The 21,212-nt window shown below is 38.7% G+C and overlaps 1 protein-coding gene across 9 annotated transcripts in view; it reads right to left on the minus strand.

The window, feature by feature from the left end:
- ndst1a (N-deacetylase/N-sulfotransferase (heparan glucosaminyl) 1a) overlaps nt 1–21,212 on the minus strand; it is a 143,343-nt gene that overhangs the window by 21,905 nt on the left and 100,226 nt on the right. For all 9 annotated transcript variants that reach the window (XM_057850241.1, XM_057850247.1, XM_057850249.1 and 6 more), the window contains 3 exons: nt 19,096–19,183; nt 16,356–16,510; nt 5,338–5,523 (listed from right to left, as the gene is read on the minus strand). In XM_057850241.1, the coding sequence (XP_057706224.1) occupies nt 5,338–5,523; nt 16,356–16,510; nt 19,096–19,183 (429 nt within the window). The remainder of the gene's footprint in view (nt 1–5,337; nt 5,524–16,355; nt 16,511–19,095; nt 19,184–21,212) is intronic.

The following is a 21,212-nucleotide window of genomic DNA, read 5'->3' on the forward strand; positions in this document are numbered from 1 at the left end:
GGTTCGGACACATATTCCCACAAAAAAAGGCTAAATATACCTATAAACTAAATTACGAATGCATTAAAAAAAATTAGCTCAAACAAAAACTTAGCTTATATTGGTCTTAACAGGGAGCAGCTGGATTCAGCCATGTGAAATGAGGCACACTAGAGGCAGTGTATCCACCCAAATATAACTAAATGGAAACTCTTTCAAAACAAACCATTACAACGCCACTTTAATTAAACGAATACCCGAAGCAGCCAAATTGAATCCGAATCTTTTTTTCCTAATCGAATACTCGATTTAGTCGATTAATCGTTACTGCACTAGTCTGGTTGTTGACGTGCTGCAACCCCCCTTCTCCACTCACCAATGTGTCATCTCAATGCAGGGACAGGGGTAATGCACACAGGGTAAGATTTGTTTTCTTGGCCAGAGTGAATATGAAATGTTGCTTAAGCCTTTAAAGGTCTGTGCTGAGTGAGCGTCACACAGTAAATGTAAATCGTAGCATTAGCGTAGCATTAGGCTAATGCTAACAGTGATCGTCCTTATTTTTTCCAACATTTTTTTTTACAGTTTGTGGCGCCCTGTTTTCCTTCTGAGTGTGTATTATCATCACGTAGTCGGCGTTGTTCTTGTAGATACTACAATATGTGCTCATCTGATTTTACAGAGAAAAAAAAAAATAGTAATTGTCGACAACTAGTTGGAATTTGCGATTTCATCAACTAAAAGACACATTTTGAAATGACAAAAATCTGATTAAGAATAATAAGTATTTTTGTCCATAAGACTACAGTAAGTGGCCGTTTATATGGTGATGCACGAGAATACGACAAATTTCATGTTTGCATTTATATGGTTCCGTTTCCATTTGAACAATGTCGCAATTAAGTAAATGCCCCAAAAAGAAAAGCAAGTGACTGAAAACCAATAGGAAAGGACTTGAAATGCCCCAAAATGAACTCACTGCCTGGCATTGGCTGTTACTGATGACCATATCACAGATGGATGAAAATAGCTTTTTTTTCCTATTTATTAGTTGTTTTGCAGAATATCCTAGAATAATTTCCTGACCCATGTATCGATAAATGCTGTATTATCATATCGTGAGATCATCTTTATCGTGAGCGCTTGTATCGCAAATTGTATCGTGATGTACACAGAGGTTCTCACCCCTAATATTAGGTCAACAAACAGTCTGGTGCAAATTAAACAAAAAACACATGCACACATTAATTGCTTTCAATCAGCTAAAAACACACATCGTCAGCCCTCCGCTGAGAGGAGGAGCTGTGCAGCGCGGGCTTCTGGCAGTCATCCCACATATTGTTTACTCCCAATAACAGCCATATTATGCAGCTCATCTAGCCTAAGCAAACCTCTTATTCACATCCACGTCTATATGGAAATGGATGGAATTACGTTTACAGTTTGAAGTGTATGAAGGGGCTGAATATCAATCATCCCTAAGCGGTGGAGAGAAGTCCGTTCAGGCTATCTCAAGGACGAGGAAGAGAGCGCAAAGACCACACAAGCTCGCTGAATGCCAAGACTACAAAGAAACTGGACTGAGGCTGCACAGTTTTCCATCAGCTATGAAGGTCACCCTGCGAGAGGAGTAGATAAGATTTTTTTTCTTTTTGAACCCTTTGAATATAAATGATTTTGCTTTACTGCTACTTGAAAAACTTCAACACAGCCGATCCCCGCATATTTGCCGCTTGGAATGTTCTCTAACTTTCCCCCCAAAAAGTCATTTGTTTTTATGTTTTTTGGCAAAGCACTGGCTTTTGTGCATAGTGTTTGATTTTTCTTATATTCTCCCTAATTGTTACGTTGTGACCACACCAAACAAACATTCCCTCAACAAAACTTTCTGTCATACAAACTCACGCCAGAGTTTCATCAAACCAGGACGAAACACAGATTCAAAACCAATGGAATCCATAAGAACAGCTCCGAGGGACATTTTGTATCTAAACTGGTCTGTTTGGGGTGTCACTGTGTGCCTCTAGCAGTTTTGGGTAAGCATACGCAGACGCACTTTGGAGTTATGCACAACCACACTGAAAATAAAAATCCCTTAAAAAGTATAATTGATGGTCGCTTGCATGTAATGCCAAAGCAACCAGTTACAATACAGGTAGTCCCCGGTTAACGATGTACTCGACTTATGCAATTTCGACTTTACAACGCCCGAGTTTCGTCCGCCATTTTTGTACTTCACAGTATCTTATTTTTTACTTTACTTCATTAAACTGTTGTGTTCTACCCTCATTAAACTTGAAGTTGTTTAGCTTTACAGACAGCAAACAATACAATTGTGCTTTTTGCTTCCTTCACTGTTGACAATTTGTAAAGTTGACACGTACACTTATGTTCAAAGCGATATACATTTTAACAATAAAACTTTTGACACAAAACAAATGATGTTCAAACGTCCATTAAGTCCAGGGGTCGGCAACCCAAAATGTTGAAAGAGCCATATTGGACCCAAAAAACATATGTCTGGAGCAGCAAAAATTAAAAGCCTTAAGTAAGGCCAATAATAAAGGCAACACATGCTGTATGTATCTGTATTAGCTATATTAGCCCACAAACAAAATGACTATGTTGGGCTTCATTATTTAATGTTTATTTTCCCTGCAGTGCATCCGGCGCACCACGTGACTACTCTGTTGTATGATGCCACCTCAAGTTTAACTTCATTACATTATTAATGAATTGTTTCATTGCTTTTATGAACTTGTAGAAATGCAATAAAGAAATCAGATTTTTGATGTTCTTTCAACTAAATGGAACGTGCATAACATGCCCCTTGTCTGGGCATACCTTTGATTTTCTTTATTTCTCGGTTTCGTTTTTGAAGTCTTCAAATGGGTGTTTTGATATGTTGATGAATGTCTCCTTTATGTACTCAACATCGAGCGTGTGGATGGTTTTCCACGCTTTATTATCTCCCGGGTTGCAACAAAACACGCAGCAGCAGTGGAGATTGGTGATGCAATCCACTTCTTAAATCTATTTTTGCGCTCCTTTAAGTTCTTAAGAAGTAATGGAATCGCACTTTTTCTCTCACTCCCAACGGGGTACTCGGCTGTCAGTTTGTTTACAATAAGCACCTGCCTGGCATCCCGCCCTGCTGATAAAAACGTGGGTCGCAGGCTATGACGCAAATCTTCGTTGACAGAAATGTTGAAATATTTATAGTACACATTTTTACAGAATTGGAAAAAGTTAAGAATGTTTGTGTCATTTTAGTCCTCCTACAGAAACCATATCAAAACAAAAAATACATTTGCCTCCCCCATCTTTTTCCATTTTCAAACATTTTGGAAAATGCTCCAGGGAGCCACTAGGCAGCGCTAACGAGCCGCATGCAGCTCTTACAACACTGTTTTACGCCCCCTGATCTAGTCTGATCAATATGTACAGTAAATTTAGTAGATTAAATTACCCAAATTTGCCTAACAAAAGTCTGCTATCTTTAATGCTATGAATGCTAACATATTTACAATTCTCATGGCAAATCGCGCACACGTAACTCCACAAACTGTAGCTGTAGACTTAATTATAAAGCATACACAAACCTATATTAAGTGGAACAACTTACAGCCTTATGTAGGCCAAACCAGAGCGCAGCTGTCCTTTACTCATGTCAGACAAGAGTCTGGTCCTCAGTCATAAAGCGACAGTCCAGCCAGACGCAAGGTTGCCAAAGGAGGGCATTGTATCCTCCATCATTAAACAAAATATAATAATTTTGGACTTTTTGGATTCTTATTTTGGGGCACTTAAATGGTTCATTCTGTCTCACGTGGAAATTCCGTTTACGTCGCCACCGTATGAACAGGACTCGTTCGTAACCCGGGGACTAACAGCATTCGTTTTTTTTTTTCTTTTCCCCAATAGTGTTTCTTCAGCACCAGCCAAAACCATTTAATTGATTGAGTTCAAACAGCAAAATGACTATAATCATCATGCGACGCAGGCCGCCTTCCGTTTGACATTCCAAAAATGACCGTTCGCCCTAAAATGTTTTTTTTTGTGGGGGGAAAAGTGCAATTTTAAAACGCTACTTGTCCTACACAGTTTTATCTAAATCAAATAATTTACACATAAAAAATTTCAAAACGCCAAGGGGCACAAAAATTGTAAACAGTTTTTGCCAAAAACGTATGCTTCGGTTAAAATTTGACGAAAATATACTCATTAATTTCTAATAGCCAAAATTTCCCATTGATTTTTATTGGCCCAATTCGCCATTCATTTCAATGGCAAAAAAACCTTCATTCACTCCTATTCATTTCCAAGCCACACCTTCCAAAAAAATCTACATTGCCAAACCCAATCATATCTATATTGGGGGTCCATTGTGATTTTTGACCAAAACCCTTCCATTAAAGTCCATTGATATTCGACTAGGACCCTGCATGCCATTGACGCCCATGTACGTCAATCCCTTCATGTACCTCCATGACCAAAAATGCCCTAAATTCAACAGGTGGTGACCCAATATAGCAAGCATCACAGCAAAGCTATCATCGCAACTTCTCCATAGATTGCATTTTCTATTTAGTATATTAGCCGTATTTTGATACCATTTTTATTTGTTAATTGTTGTAAGCAAAAAGTGACTTGTTAGAAATAAATTTTTACTCATTTTTATGGTGGCTTTTATTTCCAGTGTAATCGTTTTGCGCTGCACCAAAAAAGTTATCGTAATTCTATTGTCATCATAATTGTTGACATTAAATACAGATAAACGTTGCTTATTTTCTGTGAGTTGTTTAAGGTAATATAATGCATTAAACCTAATATTCATGTTGTAATAATATAACTAGTATTGCATTTTTATTTATTTCAAGGACTTGGAAATTTATTTTTGATGACCACAACTTTACCAGGTTTTGTTTTTTTCCCCCTCATAATTTTACAACCTGTTTTAAGGGGACCCTGAATTCTTTGTGGCTGCAGTCCCTATACATTACAAATAGTGGGGGTCAACTGTAATCAGGACAGTGACAGAGATTTAGAACAGCTTTCTCAGCCAGCTGGTGATGTAGAAATGCCGGTATTCGTTATTTTGGACAGCTGCGCTCGGCCAGATGTTTCATGCAAGGCTACACTGTCATGAAGCGCAATGAAGAATATACCAAGATTTATTGCTGACCAAGGGGGAGGTGAATGCAAAATAACTGGAGGTGGTGGGGTAGGAGATCTTTAATGACAGAAGGATAGCGAATGTTAACGGCGAGGGAGAATGTTGATGGACAGCGAGGCGCCACAGGTAACAAGTTAATGAGGCCTTGTGGATGTCTGGGTGTAGATGAAAAGTGCTCTTACGCTAATGCCACTGTGGATGAAACCTCGCCGAAAGCGGGCCGGCTTGAGGTGCGGATATTCCTCGGTGCTTGTCACCTTGATGCTCCAAACCTTCTTCCAGGCATCGTACAGCTGCAAGTGGACAGGGTACACCCCTGAATGGTGTGGTGCCACAGCATAGCCCATGTTGATAGGGATCCCATGCTCCTGGAGGACAATGAAACAATAGGAGAGTAAGAAAAAAAGATGGGCTTGAAGTCATGTCCTTGCAACATTAAAATAATGAGGTACGCTGAAATGCATATTTTAAGTCCAGCAAAATTCCCTTCACCCCCAAAACCACTGCTTTCACAAACTGAGAAGGCATGTCGTTGTTCAAGTTATATAATAATATACACCTGCAACGTAGGATGGGAAACTCTGGGTACTTCACGATACGACACGCGAAACAGGGCTCACGATAACGATCTCACAATATGGCGTTTAGGGGTGGGGAAAAAAATGATACTTTGGTAACAAGTCGATCCTAAGATTCTGAAAATGTGAAGGCACTGCCTTTTCTGCAATACCCAAAGTATCGTCGGTACCGAAGTGGCAGATCTGGTGTCATACTGAGAGACACAAGTTGCCAGATAACCGGTCATTTACACCGTCAAAATGGAGGTTGTAAATGAGCTGTTATATGGCAACCACGTAGTGCTAATGAACAAGAACAACAGTATATGCACGCAACATGGAAGTGGCATGCACATTAACGTCATCTCTAACTGCAATATATATGGTGGAAAACACAGACAAGGCTGAAAAAGCAGTTTCTGCTCTCGCACCCCTCTATAAAATAAACAGCTGCATTTTAAGCCTAAAGAACTGTTGTGTCTGATAGAACAATATGTCTATATGCTGCCATAGCAGATTCATGGCGCATTAAGTCCCCAAACTATTTTTAATTTGTCAGTTTTACCCTGAAAACCCCCGTTTTAGACATCGCGCAACCGCTTTTGTTTCAACCCAGCCATAAAAAGAAGGTAAATAATTATATTTATTATTCCCAATGTCTGTCATTTTTGGTTTAAAAACATTAATTGATGTCTAATATTATATCTAATAAAAAATAAAAAAAAAAGACTTTAAAAAATTATTTACTCGCATATTTTAAAGATTTAAACAAATTACGTCACAATGAAAAAATTGGCGTCTGTAAAAAACGGATATCTACCTCATAACTATCACTTAATTATATTTTTTTCGTACCTGTCGCATTTCCCCCCAATATTTTAGATAAATAATCGATCCAAGCAAAATTGAAGGGAAAAAAAAAAAAAAAAAGTTTAAAAAGGTTAAATATATGAAAATGAAAGTCTCGATTACTCCTTGACGTCTGCGATTTCTGCATAGCGAGTTTGCGACCCTTGTAATATTACCATGTTTCACCCATAAAATCTCCCCAAAATCCAGCTGTGGCAATTCACATCTGTGTCTTTACACTCGATAATTCATGCTATTTGGAGTTTTTGGATCGAAACAAGGTAGGTATGCGATAATATCTCGTTAAAATCATGGCGTCTTTAATTCTGCTCTTGCGTGCTCTCACCTCCACTTAAGGGTTTTGCTGTTTAAAAAAATAATAATCATTTTTTTAATGCCCTCCTGTTCAAAATTTTTCTTCCCCCGGAAAATTGACATTTAAAGCTTTCCAATGATGTATCACACGTGCAAATCGGACAATTTTGAAATTTGGCCAAATTGGGGGTCTCAGAGCGGAACTTCAAGTCACCTGAGTGTTTTCTGCCATATACACAAGCACGAAGTGTTCCTCACTTGCTTCTTTGTTGTGGCAACAAAATAAATGCACAACAATACAACTGTTGGCCGCAAACCACGCCAGCTCTCAGTTCCCGCTTCACTCGCTCGCTTCCTTATATATATATATATATATACTGTATACCACTTCCCTTGCCCCACATTTAAAGGAGACGCGCATATTTACGGACATTACAATAGACTATGTTGATTGTCATTCTGTCATAAAATGTTTTAAATGGGCTATGACAAATATTTGTTTCACCACACATGGGTGCAAATTACTGATTGCAATCTGAGTGCACATGTGTTAGTAGTAAAACGTTTCTTTTTTTTTTTTTTTTTTTTTTTTTTAATACTTAAATGCTACATCACTGTGATGCACAGCATTTTATTTTATTGTTTAATACTCGAAGTCTACCCTACAGCACACGGACAGTATATTTTTTTTCCCCTCATTCTATTGTTTGATACTTTAATGTACATTATTTTTATTTTAATACTTTAAAGCTACATGCCGATTGTTCTGTATAAGCATACAGTATTGTTGTTTACTTCTAATAAAGGAGTGTACATTTAAGTACCATACCACACCACACAACACCATGCCATTTAAGCACATTATTGTTTATATTTTTACCATGGCATCAAAATGGTATTGAGAATCGTGGAATTTCAATGGTATCGGCATCAACTACTAAATTTCCGGTATCGTGACATCCCGGAAGGCAATGCAACAATTATCGATACATGGATCAGAGAACCATTCTACGTTAATCTACAATACAACTAATAAACAGTAATGCAAGCTATTTTCATCCTTCTGCAGTGAATTGGAATGAGTTTATAACAAGTAGACATCCAATCAGTTTGAAGTGGAAGGGTGGCAGCGAATGAACGAATTCGCTGCCACCCTCCCACTTCAAACGGATTGCACGTCTATGGCTGTCAGTAACAGCCAATGAGTTAATTCTGGGGCATTTCATGTCATTTCCTGTTGATTTCGGGTTATTTCCTTTTCTTTTAAGGGCATTTACAGGTCACATCTTGTTGAATAACCCAAAACCAAAAGGGAGTGACTTGGGATTGTCCCCAAATGAATAGGAAGTGACTCAGGGGCAGTTTACATGGCGACTCTGCGACACGAAGACGCAATGACTGTGTTGCGGAGTTGCCTCGCGTGCATATGGTGTCGGCGAAGACGGAAAATTCTGAATCCTGCCTCCAAAGTGGAAGAATTCGATTGCGGGGGAATTGAGGGGGGCTATCGCCACATGGATATCAAAGGCTCCCGCGGCGCGTCACCGCGCCGATAACGTCAGCACTCGTACAAGTCACATTAAGCGTGCGCAGCAGAGCTACTAAACATTAAAAACGGCAAATATGGCGGAATGTCTGTTTTAATAATATTTTTACATAAAATAAGTTGAATGTTTCCATTTTTGTGCCTTTTTAAACAAAAGAAAAATGCCATCGCTTCAAGTGGGCGGGAATTTTTTTTTCTTCGGGCTGAGGAACTTTGGTGGGGTCAAAGTGCATCATTAGCTGTCCCCTTATAAATCTGCACTGCCCCCTAGGGCCTGGCATGAATACTACATAGTTTTCATGCGGAATTGCAACATTGTTCGAATGGAGACGGGCCCATATAAATGCAAACATTAAAATTTTTTGTCTTCTCGGGGAGCCACCATGTAAATGGCCCCTCAAACTCAACAGGAAGTAACCTGTAAATGTCCTAAAGCAGGGGTGTCCAAACTTTTTGCAAAGGGGGCCAGATTTGGTGCGGCAAAAATGTGGGGGGCCGACCTTGGCTGACGTCCTTTACGTAGGACAATATATTTAAGCAAATTTTAGCAAGCCATTCTGTGTGTCACATTTGCTTTAAAATAATCAGTAATTCCAACAATCTCACAACTAGCCTTTGTGGCGTTCTCTTTCGACTCTCGGGCTCTTGCGAAATACTGCCGCTGTGAAATTAAACTAGCTTTAAGTTGCTTCAATTTCTCGCTGCATATCTTCCCTATAAACTTGTTGTACATGTCAGCGTGTCTTGTTTGGTAATATCGCCTCACATTGAACTCTTCAAAAACAGCGACTGTCTCTGCAAATGAGGCAGACACAGTTGTTGCGTATTTTAGTGAAGAAATAGTTCAATTTCCACCTATCCTTGACTTTCTTTTTTTGATTGTCACCATTTTAGAAAATTGGAAGTAAAGGGTCAGACAAGGTAATGTTGCTTAAAGTGCTGCTGCCTTTTAGTGGGTAAATTTCATGTGTAAGGTACTTCATATGCTCATAGCAGCACTGCTGACCAATTTATTAAGTCTGTGTGTGGGCCAGATATAATTGGTTTTATGACACAGGCTGGGGGCCGGATGAAATTTGACCACGGGCCACATTTGGCCCCCGGGCCGGACTTTGGACATGTCTGCCCTAAAGTGTATAGGGACACAGGCAGTATGATTATCGATGTGGAGAGCGCTTTTATGTGACAAAAATAAGGTAAGCCATCATTAGATGTCTCAGTAAAGGCAAACTATAAACGTTTTCGTGTGATGCATGAATGCTACTCTCATCCAGTCTTTCGTGTTCATTTAGCTTTTATCTTCTCATTTTGTGAAATATCGAGAGAGCTGTCCTTCTTATTAATATTCCACTCAGCTTCAAATTGGAAAGGCAGAACCGGCGACATGTTTTTGTAGTAAAAGAGTGACACTGTGGAAGTCCAGCAGCGTGTCCATGTGACGTCAGCGCCCTACGACGTCAACAACAATGGAGACCTACTAGTTAATTTTTTGGTTTAAAATCTTACAAATTTTATTAAAACAAAACCATTAACAGGGGTTTTATTATAAAATTACAAAAACTTTGACTAATATTAACCTTTTAAGAATTACATGTCTTTCTATCCAGGGATCCTTTTAATAATGTTATACTTTTTTGTAAATTGATCTTTATTACTTTTCTTCTTTCACGTTAACAAGGACACAATGTTATGCAGAGGCGTACTAAGAATAATTTCATAGACAAATGATACTATTTACAGTGGTGACAAAGTTGGGGAGGAGTGAAACGTTTAATTGGGTGCGTGGGGGGGAAACAATTGAGAAGCACTGCACTATTGAAATGAAAGGTTTTTGTAACAACCTGTTATGTTTTTTTTTTTTTTTTAAAGGACAACTTTTTAAAACGATAAATTCATTCTTAGCGGGACAATATCGATAACCTTTTGGGTTACAAAGTCAAATCATAACAACAATCATAGGTATTTATTTTAACAGAACAGGCTTATTCAAATGCCTCTAACCTCAGGCTTGAAATTAGCGGTTTTGCGTCACAGTTCGCCAGACAACATTTACATTTGGAGCCCAAAACAAACACACGTCATTTACTGTATGTGACAGTCCAGGTGCAAAAACTAAGAGGTGTGAGTGGAGACATTTGGTTGACAACGCGGGATCGTGACGAGAGCAATTAGAAAAATTTAAGGAAAAAAAGCCAGACTTAAAAAGAGCCTCACTGAACTTGTTTCTATTTTCTCGACAAGCAAATACATAGCTGGTTTGCACGTTATAAATGTAAGTATCACAAATCGAAGCCTTCTTAAAATAATCACCCAAGTCATTTTTTCTTATATTTTTTAGGAAACAAAGAAATTGAATCGTTTGATGAGTTTTACAAACAATTTTAAAAATATTACCGTAATTTCCCGAATATAAGGCGCACCCGTGTATAATGCGCACCCCAAATTTACTTGTAAAATTTGGGGAAAATTATTGTACCCGTTTATAACGCGCACCCTAATTTTAGCACCAATAAATAGAAGAATACAAGAAAACAGAGCTCGTGTACAGACAGAGATGTCATTTTACTGACTGGTGAAACACAGCACAAGCATAGCACATTGGTAGTTCAAAACATTACCGTAAACTGACAATATTTACGGTAATAATATGATTTGACAACTTCTCCAACTTACCAGAATCTAGGAGAAAACCAAACGGATGTGACTTTTCTTTTAAAGGCTGCTGTATAACTTGCTCGTTTCCTCATGATGAATAAATGTTTCTTCCATGGATTGATACGGTAAAACTACTGAACTATTGTTATTTGGGTTTGAGTTTCCCGAGGGACCGATATAGTTGACGGTCACAGGAAGTGTGTGTCCTTACATTTCTTATGGTCCGAATTGTGGAGCTGCAATAAACGTCGACTCAAAAGAGTTCAATAAACTAAATTCTGTGCTTTATGAAGAGTGAAAAAAGCAGAATTTAACACAGACGAAATCATTCGGCCGATTAGTGTGAAGTATTACCGAAAAAAAATGGTGACGTCACGTACCGTAATGGTCGGCAACGGGTCGCCGCATACGTTTCTTCAACATAACGTGGCCGTGTCAATGGAAAAAAATCGGTTTATATATATATATGTAATACATATATATTTCTGTCTCCATCCATGTACCCGTTTATAATGCGCACCATGAGTTTACAAGTTGATTTTGGGGAAAAAAAGTGCGCGTTATATTCGGGAAATTACGGTAGTAAAAAATGACTTGGCAAATTATTTTAAGATGATGGCGAAAAGATTATTTTCCCCAAGTGCTCTTTGACCAAACAAAAATATAGTTCATCTGAACATTCTAATATCTGATAGAATATTCAAGTTTACCGAAGCTTACAATGGGAAAAATATAGGTCCCTGAAGAAAAGATTGGGAACCACTGTCTTAGAAAACTCTCGGTCTAGGATCTCCCCAAGGCGTGCAGTCAAACCCGTCGACAGGGGGACTGGGATGTTGTCCCGGGCCTCAGCACCATCGGGGCCTTGAATGACCCTTAATTTATTTTACTTTATATTCACATATTTCTTTATTTAAATCACTGTCTGATTAAATATTAGGTTCTACTCGATACTACTCCGAGAGACAGATATAGTTGACGGACACACACAGGAAGTCTGTTGTTAAGTTTGTTATGATCCGAGTTGCGGAGCTGCAATAAACGTTGGCTCAAATGAGTTCAAGAAACTAAATTCTGTGCTTTATGAAGAGTGAAAAAAGCAGAATTTAACACAGATGAAATCCTTCGGCCGATCGGAGTGAAGTATTACCGAAACAAAATGGCGACGTCACGTACCGTAATGGTCGGCAACGGATCACTGCATAAGTTTCTTCAACACACCGTGGCCGTGTCAATAAAAAAAATAAAAATCGGTGTGTATATATATATATATATATATATATATATATATATATATATATATATATATATATTTCTATTCTATCCATGTACACGTTTATAATGTGCATCATGATTTTACAAGTTGATTTTGGGGGGAAAAAAATGCGCGTTATATTCGGGAAATTACGGTACTTAAAAACTTTAACAAAATTAATATTTCAAATTTATATTTTTTCCTTTTTTTGCGCAACCCCCCCGTCTTAGCAGAGAATGGTTTGACCCTGCTCTGGCGCACTCAAGACTACACTACGTACTAGTGATGCACGATAATGCATTTTTCAGCCGATACCGATAATTTCCTCCTCGTTCCAACCGATAACCGATAATGTCAAGCCGATAATTTTATTAAAAGATTTATGTAAAATTTTGAAGTATACACAAGAGAAAATATTACTGTGCAAAAATATTATTGCTTTTTTTTTTCCAACATCAAATGTGAACAAGTAGTAAATTCCAACATCTAAATAAAGACAGATTGTCTGACATTGTGTAATGGTAAACTTTTGTCAACAATTACTTACAGAGTAAATACATAAGTTGCACAAAAATGGCTTTAAAAGTAAGCCATTCCTAACGTATAACATTACTACACAGCAAAAACACAACTCCTTAAAACTAGTTAAATTCCCTTGTTTTCAGTGTAAATCTATTGGAAATAAGTGAAATTAACTGCCAGCACTTCAAGTATATTTCACTCAGATTTCTTGAAGAAAAATAGCCAGCTGAAAATAAGCTTTAACAGCCTTATTTTAAGCAATAAATTATTATACATAATCCTAAAAAAATAAAAAATAATAAAAAAAATTGTCAGAAATGTGAAATGTTCTTTATTCAAGAATATGTATGGTTCAAAACATTATTTGTAAAGCATTTTTTTCTTGATTTAGGTGAAAAATGACATTTTTTTTTAGATGTTTGGGCTTAATAAGAACAAATGGTAATATTTAGTTCAAGTGTAATAATCTGGCGCATTCATCTGTTAACTAGTCTTCAACACTCAAACAAGCTGGGGAAAATTATTTGACTAGATTTAAGACGAATGATCTGATTAAGACGCCATAAATTTAAAGCGTACTGAATGCATTACTGACTAGATGACTTCTTTGTGTGGTTTGGTGGATGTTAAAATGATCAACTAACCACTGTGCCGTCATGATAAACATGCTTTCTTGACATCCCTTGTGTAAATGTCCGGGGTAAAACTGATGTGATCGGCATGTCTTTCACGAAGAATCGTGGTCGTATAAACTGCATTATTTTTTCATCCAGAAGTTTGGCTATCGGGTCATTTCGGGAATTTCCTCCCGCCTGTGCCCTTCAGTCCGCCCGGCTGTCAAATTAGCACCCGCGCCAGGCCTCTGTCTTGAACCAAAGTGTCGGTGGCAGCTAAGTTCGTACCGGATAGCCGCCCGCCCCGGCCGGCTCGCTGCGGCGTATTCGGTGCATGGCTCTGCTCTGGCCGCTGAGGGCGGCCTGCGTGACCGGAACGGCGGGCTCCGTCGGAAGACAGCTATTTGTCGACTATCGGTCTCGTGAGGTGTTTAGTCATAGATGGGAGTTCACCACCCGCTTTGGGCTGCATTCCCAAAAGAACCCGACTCCGGGAGGACCGCAGCGTCTCTGTATCGTCTCAAACCCCGTAGCTTCCTTTATAGTTTATTTGTGTTTACAATAGCTTTAGCATTCGCGCTACCAGCAGCCTCCAAAAAACCGCTCCAAAAATCATTGTGATGCAGTTTTAAATGGCTGCTGGGTTAGTGCTAGAGGTGTTCAATGAGGACGATTTCTTTACGCCTCGTGGAACTGTTTTGTAGATGGCGAGAGCGTCGTTTATTTCATTTCACACACGGGAAAAGCAACGCATGCTACTGAGAGCGCCTCAACACTGATAACACCGCCTCCTTTATGACGCCGTACTCCTCAACCCCTCCTCCCACAGGGGCTTCAGAGAGGGGAGGGGTTGAGCAGGCGGCGGTGGAGAAAACTGCTTGGTTGCGCACATTTGGAGGCTAAATCAACTATATAATTATCGGATTGCATTATCGGTTGATTTTTTAAAAATCTGTATTATCTGTGTGACGTCATAATTGCCATTATCGGCAGATAATTATCGGTAACCGATATTATCGTGTATCTTTACTACGTACGTGCCCTAAGGCGTGAAATTAAAATCTGTCATTGTTACAGTAAAGGCGTGCGTTACTACGTTGGTTAAATGATGGGAGAAAAGTCTGCGAGACAGAGAGAGAAGAGCGTGAGTGAGAAAGAGGGCGTTGTGACGCCGCTGCAAGGCTAGGTGGCTCCAATAATACCTGACTGTAGCCGACAGCCTACAAACTACGCCCATATGATGCTACACTAGATATCACATGTATATAAACTAGATGCGAAATGATACACTTATCATCGTTGGTAAACAGCCTCCAATCTTTAAGCAATACTTCTCAGAAAGGCATGGTTGTAGAGAACCTTCCTAACTGTTTATCTAAAATACTCCTAAATCGGCAAAATCTTGACTTGAATCTATCTTTAAATGTTGAAACAGTTTTAAAACTTTCACGTGTCGAAAGTAGACAGAAGGTAATTAATGCAATAACGGGAGCAATTTTAACAACTTTAACGGTTGATTCACAACATTAAATGACTTCCAAACATAGCAAAGGTTACTATCTAGTTATCGCAATATCCACAATACCCCTGTGCCTAGTTAAGTTTAGGGCAAAGAATTGGGCCAGGGTGACTGTCCAAAAACCCTTTGAACTTCACATGGTGTTACCTATGTTTTTTTTTTGTTTTTTTTTTTGGAATGGGGAAAAAAAAAAACATGAAAAGTAAAACCAGTTACTTTGCCAAGTAACTAATTACTCTTACATTCAGGTAACTGAGCTACTAACTATTACTTTTTGGGAGAAGTAATTTGTAACTAATTAATTACTTTTTAAAGTAAGATTAACAACACTGGTTATAAACTCTAAACATGGCGAGTCGTCATAAATCGGGTGCGCAGAAAAGAAAAGAAAAAAGATGAAGATCGTAGAGGTGAACGAGAAAAAATGATGGAAGTTTTTAAAAGGGGGACAAGAAGCCAGAGAATTAGGGCTAGAGTTGGCTGTGGACGGGGATGTTGGTAAGTGAACAACAGCCCCTAACACTGAACGTTTACATTCGCGATCATCGTGACCAAAGCCCGATCCGAGTCTGTCACCGGCCGCTTGTCGCCTATTGAGCTGCGGTATGACAAGACATGCTGCTTGAGTTGAGCCGAGGAGACGGTGATGGGTGATCCGGGATATATGTTAGTCTGTGGGAAGCAGGTGCGCGAGGCTGAACAGACTCGGGTCCGGCGGCTGGATTTATCTTGGGTTTATAACCCACTGTGTATCATAGCAAACGCTAATACGAATCCATCACCGAATCAGCTTATAGTTATACTGTTTTGTTGCTTGGCAGGCAGGCATAGCACTCTCTTGTATTGTATTGTATTGTATTGTAGCCTACATGGGACAATAGATGGAAATTGTTTGTTTATATTGTGTCACATCACATTACGGTCTGTTAAATTTAACTGTCCATCTCAAATTAAATAATTTGAAAATTTACACTGTAATTGCTTGCAAAGCGTTGAAAGTACCGCGTACAGTAGGGAGAACAAGTATTTGATACACTGCCAATGGGAAAATATGTTGTCGTGACAAGACGGTGGCAGCCCTGCGTGCAGTCACACATAAAACTGCTTTTCGGGTACACCAAAAGTGACCAAACCAATCCTAGAATGTGTTAAATGGTGCAATAATGTACTTTTTCTCCAGGTAGCTAGACCTTGCTATTCCAGGTCTTTGGAAAAAGAAGATGAAAGCTGAGATAGTTGTGATTATGTCGTCAAGTCAACTGTGTCTGATGAGATAAGGAAAATTAAACAAGACACAATGCTTATGAAACCATCCTCCTCTTGTCTGCGGTGTGCACCACATCCTCCCTTTATTCCGCTCCCACTTACCATGGCAAACTTTTTGTTGAGCAGCATCTGCTCAGCCAGTACAGACTGGTTGTGGAAGAGATGGGGCTGCATGTGGCTCCACATGTGAGGAAACCACCAGAACTCCTTTACATAGGAAAGCAGCAGGTCATCGCCCAGATCCTCCTCATCTGATCCTAGAAAAAAAGAAAGGCAAGACGTGCATGGAAGTTAAGGTATGAGCAGATAAAGGAGTGTTTCCCAATTATTTTATGTTACGGCCCCCCACCCCTCAGGCAGACATCAACGTTTCGCGGCCCCCTAGCTCTCCGCCACCACTGTAAATAGTATCATTTGTCTTTAAAATGGATTAGCATTGTTTTGTTTGTAACAGAAAAGACTTCAAGCAAATCATTTTGCCTGAATTTAAAAAATAATGTTACATCCAAACTGTAAACATACAACCAAGGTACATTTTTGACCATTTGATTTTGAAAAATATAATTTAATGAATTAATAATTTATTAGCAACATCAACTCAGAGTACGCCTGTTGTGATAATTTTAGTAGGTGATATATTGTCTCATAAATTATTGCGATATGCGATAATATTGCCTGTTTTTTATTTAACCTCTTCAACCACGAATATAGTGAAAATACTTCCTAATAAATCACCTATTGAAATGCATTAAAATTGTTATTCTTAAATAAACCAAAAACTATTAAAATTTATAAATACACACACACAAAATGCATAATGAGTCATTTTAAAGCTATTTAGGTGCAGAATAGGAAATAGGAGAGAAACCCACCGTCATTTTTGTTGTCTGCCAATTAGAGCCCATTAAAAGTGTTATTAATTTGATCCAAAATGACTGTCATCTTGTCCTACAAAGTGCACATGCAACTCATTTGAAGCCAAATATTATCTTTTAAGACATCATATTATCATTACCAATCAGATTTTTCATAATGGGTGTCATTTTAAATGTATTCTTCATCTAGAATCTGAAGTATATGCGATTGCCTCCAGAAATCTGAGCATGACATGCTTTTATTTTGAAATGTTCACCGGAAGTACATTAGCTAAGCCACTAACTGTAAGCTTTACACTCAGTAAAAAGAAACAAAAACAAAATGCACTTCTCTTTCGTCATGCATGTTCTATCAGTAGCAGATTTTTCTTTTGTTCGCATGGCTTGCAAATTCTTTAATCAAGCGAGTTTCCATGTTTGATGTGTCACCTTTTAACCGCAATTTTGCGTTGTGGAGAAGACTGTCAATGTTTTACAGCAGACTAAAGAACAAGAAGAAATGTGTCATTAAAATGTTTTTATTTCAATTTATATTTAATTATTTTAACATTTATTTCCATTTTTATTTATTTATTTAAATATTTACTTATTCCACTTTTTACAACTCCTAGCAAAAAGCATGGAATCACCAGTCTCGGACAAGCACTCTCTCTTATCATGTAGAAATAACTCAGACAAAAAGCTTGAAAAAAATAATGAATTGGTTCAAAAGTGCAACTCTTTAGCATTCAGAAAGCATTCAGCATCATCACCTTGTCAAGAGTCAAGAATCTGCAGTGGACAAGGTGATGATGCTGGAACTTTTGTTTGGTACTGCTCCAGCAAGATTTACAAAGATGACTGCCTGAAGAAAACAAAATCCCCTCAGTCCTTGATGATATTGGGCTGTATGTCAGGCAAAGGCACTGGAGAGATGGCTGTGGTTAAATCCTCAATAAATGCACATGTTTACATTGACGTTTTAGACAGCTTCAATTGACAATATGTTTGAAATTTTCCAATTGTCCATTTCCATTTTCCATATTCCTTGGAGAAAGTCTCATCCAGTCAATGGCATGGTCTGCAAATAGCCCAGATCACAACCCTATTGAAAACCTGTGGTGGAAATTGAAAAAAAAAAGGTCCACAGCAAGGCTCCGACCTGCAACGATGATCTGGCAACTGCAATCAAAGAGAGTTGGCACCAAATTGATGAAGAATCATCAAGTCCATGCCTCAGAGACTGCACGCTGTCATAAAAGCCAAAGGTGGTGCTACAAAATACTAGAGATGTGTTTTGATTGTTATGTCTTTCTTTGTTTCTCATGATTCCATATTTTTTTCCCCACAGAATGGAGTGATTCCATTTATATTTCCCTGCACTTGCGCTATAATACTAACATTTACTGACCACCACAATGTTTTTTTATTAATTTCTTTTAGTGTTTCTCAATGCTAGAGTTGCACTTTTGAACTAATTTCATTATTTTTTCAAGCTTTTTATCAGAGTTTTTCTACATGATAAAATGTCTGTGTGAGTGCTCGTCCGAGACTGGTGATTTCATACTTTTTGCTAGGGGTTGTAAAAAGTGAAATAAATAAATATTGAAATAAATAAATAAAAATGGAAATAAATGTTAAAATAATTAAATATAAATTGAAATAAAAACATTTTAATGACATTTAATTATTTATTTGGGTATTTATTTAATTAATTTTTGCACTCTTGGTCCTCCGTAGCGCCCCACTTTTTGAGAAGGACTGAGATAAAGAGACTAAAAAATTGGGTGAGTTACTTAGAATGAGTCAGAAGAGTCGAGTTCAAATAATAGCAGGGCAGGATGTAAATAGGATGGTGTAAAAAAATAAAAATAAGACCATGGTGTCAAGGCAACAAAGAGGGATAAAAATATGCGCCTGAATATCATAAACACAAAGTGTTATTTCATTCAGTGTCATGCACACGCGCATCCCACCGGGCTCCTTACCAGCGTGAAAGAATTTCCCTGAGAAGCCCAGATTGAAGGTGAAGTTGGGAACATGGGTGCGCATCTCCCTCTGCGTCTCCAGCAGGGCCTGAACACACAGTGGGAGGAGAGGAGTGTGAATGGGCACACAATGTGCTCAAGCTGCTGCACAGGCGCATTAATGAGGAAGGGATGAAGATGACGCGAACGACCCGCATGCATATTTCATCCTGTAGCTTGCTTTCAGTAAACATCCACCATCCCCTCCCTGCTGCTTCACTTCTCTCCGTCATTCCGTTTGATATTTCGCTCTCCTCTGATTTGTGGTGTTTGTTTCATTTGATCTGCTCGCTGGTTGAGACTCCCAGCACATACCCGCTCGCACATTTCACTATCTTGTCACGGTGTGATGTATTCCTAAAAGTTTGCTGTGGCATTGCCCACAAGGAAGCCTTGCTGCATCCATCCTCCATAACTTTTCCTACATCCTAAGCTTCAACTGTTTTACTGTGAAGGGACACGAGTAAGGAGCTTTTCAACATTCTTTCGACGTATGTCTCCGGGCCCCTGAAATATTCATAGCTGTGGAGCCTCTGTGACTGTAGGAGCGTTGGGGCCTGTCAGCTTTGAGCGGCCTACAGGGACAAAAGCATTCAAAAGGAAAAGTGAAGGGAGAAGAGGAGCTGTCTGTATGACTGGCACAGCTGCGGCCGAGAGGTAACTTTATATTACGGCAAACCGATAGTTGACAACTACTGTTTGATACATTTGAAAAAGTGAATTCTCTTTTCTGCTCTGATAAACATTTTCTACTTTGGACACACACACTCACCTTTAAGGGTGGGAACCTATGGGTATCATGATACAATGCTCACTATAACGATCTGATAATATGGCAATGCAACAATTGGCAATACATGGGTCAGGAAATCATTCTAGGATAGTATACAAAACGAATACTAAATAAGTAAGGGTGTAACGGTACATGTTTTTGTATTGAACCGTTTTGGTACGTGGTGCTTGGTTTGGAACGGAGGCGTACCGAACAAGTTTCTGACGTAATGTAACCCTTACTTTTCGAGGCTGTGAGTCGATCAGGTTACAGTTTCTTTGTGTAGATTATATTTACACCGTCTTCTCTACTATAATGAGGACCAACACGGTACGACAGTATAACCCAGAAACGTCAACGGCGCGTCAACGTGGCTGCCGCGAGAACGCAGTGAAACGCGGGCGTTAAAGTCAATTAGCCAATGAACACCAGTCGCAGTGCAGCCGCATGTTAGACGTGTCCCAGAAGCGGCTCAACGCGACGCACGCAAAAAGAACGGCAGAGTTTATTATTCGACGCGAGACGCCACCCTCCTGCGTCAGTACTACTACCGGTAGCTAGGATCGGGCAGACCGGAAGTCACTTGTGTAAAAATACGGTGGATCCGGTCGATTTTCAACCAATATGCAATCATAACCCACTTTTTGAGTCCTTCAGATCTCTTGAGTGGTAGATCGGGGCACAGTTGACTTGTCTTTGTTGATTTACTGCTGTCTTCTCTGCTATAATAATAACCAACACGGCCCTCCTACCACAACAAAACAAGTAGGAACTAATATTCACATTGGAACTAAAGTTATACAACATAAAATACACAATATAAATGAATACTACATCACATTTGTAAAATATAAACACATAATAAATAATAGCCCATTTAAATAAAGTAAACTGAAATGAGCTATAACACCTGTAATTAAATAATACTACACAGATCCTGCTTACACAATTAAATTCATTAATTTCTGTGTGGCGCTTTAACTTGAGAAAATCCACCAATAAAGCTTTTGAAAACCATTCATAAAAAAAAATAAAATAAAAACATTCCTTGAGGCATTTCATTTGTAAAATACATGTTAAAGTCTTTGTCATTGGGATTTCTTTTCTCTTTAGCACAGGACTTCTTTTTTTATCTTTCAGAAAGAAAGCTGACCAATATGCGGGGTCAGAAAGGCAAATTGTTGTTGGATTATCTTTAAATACCCGCTACTTTTTGAGCAGAATTCTAGCTTTGTATAAGCTAATGTTCCTATTGTCCGTCTCATCTGGCTAGATGGACCTCTGCTTGCTCCTTTATTCCACTGTA

The sequence above is a fragment of the Corythoichthys intestinalis genome, chromosome 11, assembly GCF_030265065.1.
Source record: "Corythoichthys intestinalis isolate RoL2023-P3 chromosome 11, ASM3026506v1, whole genome shotgun sequence".
Lineage (NCBI taxonomy): Eukaryota > Metazoa > Chordata > Actinopteri > Syngnathiformes > Syngnathidae > Corythoichthys > Corythoichthys intestinalis.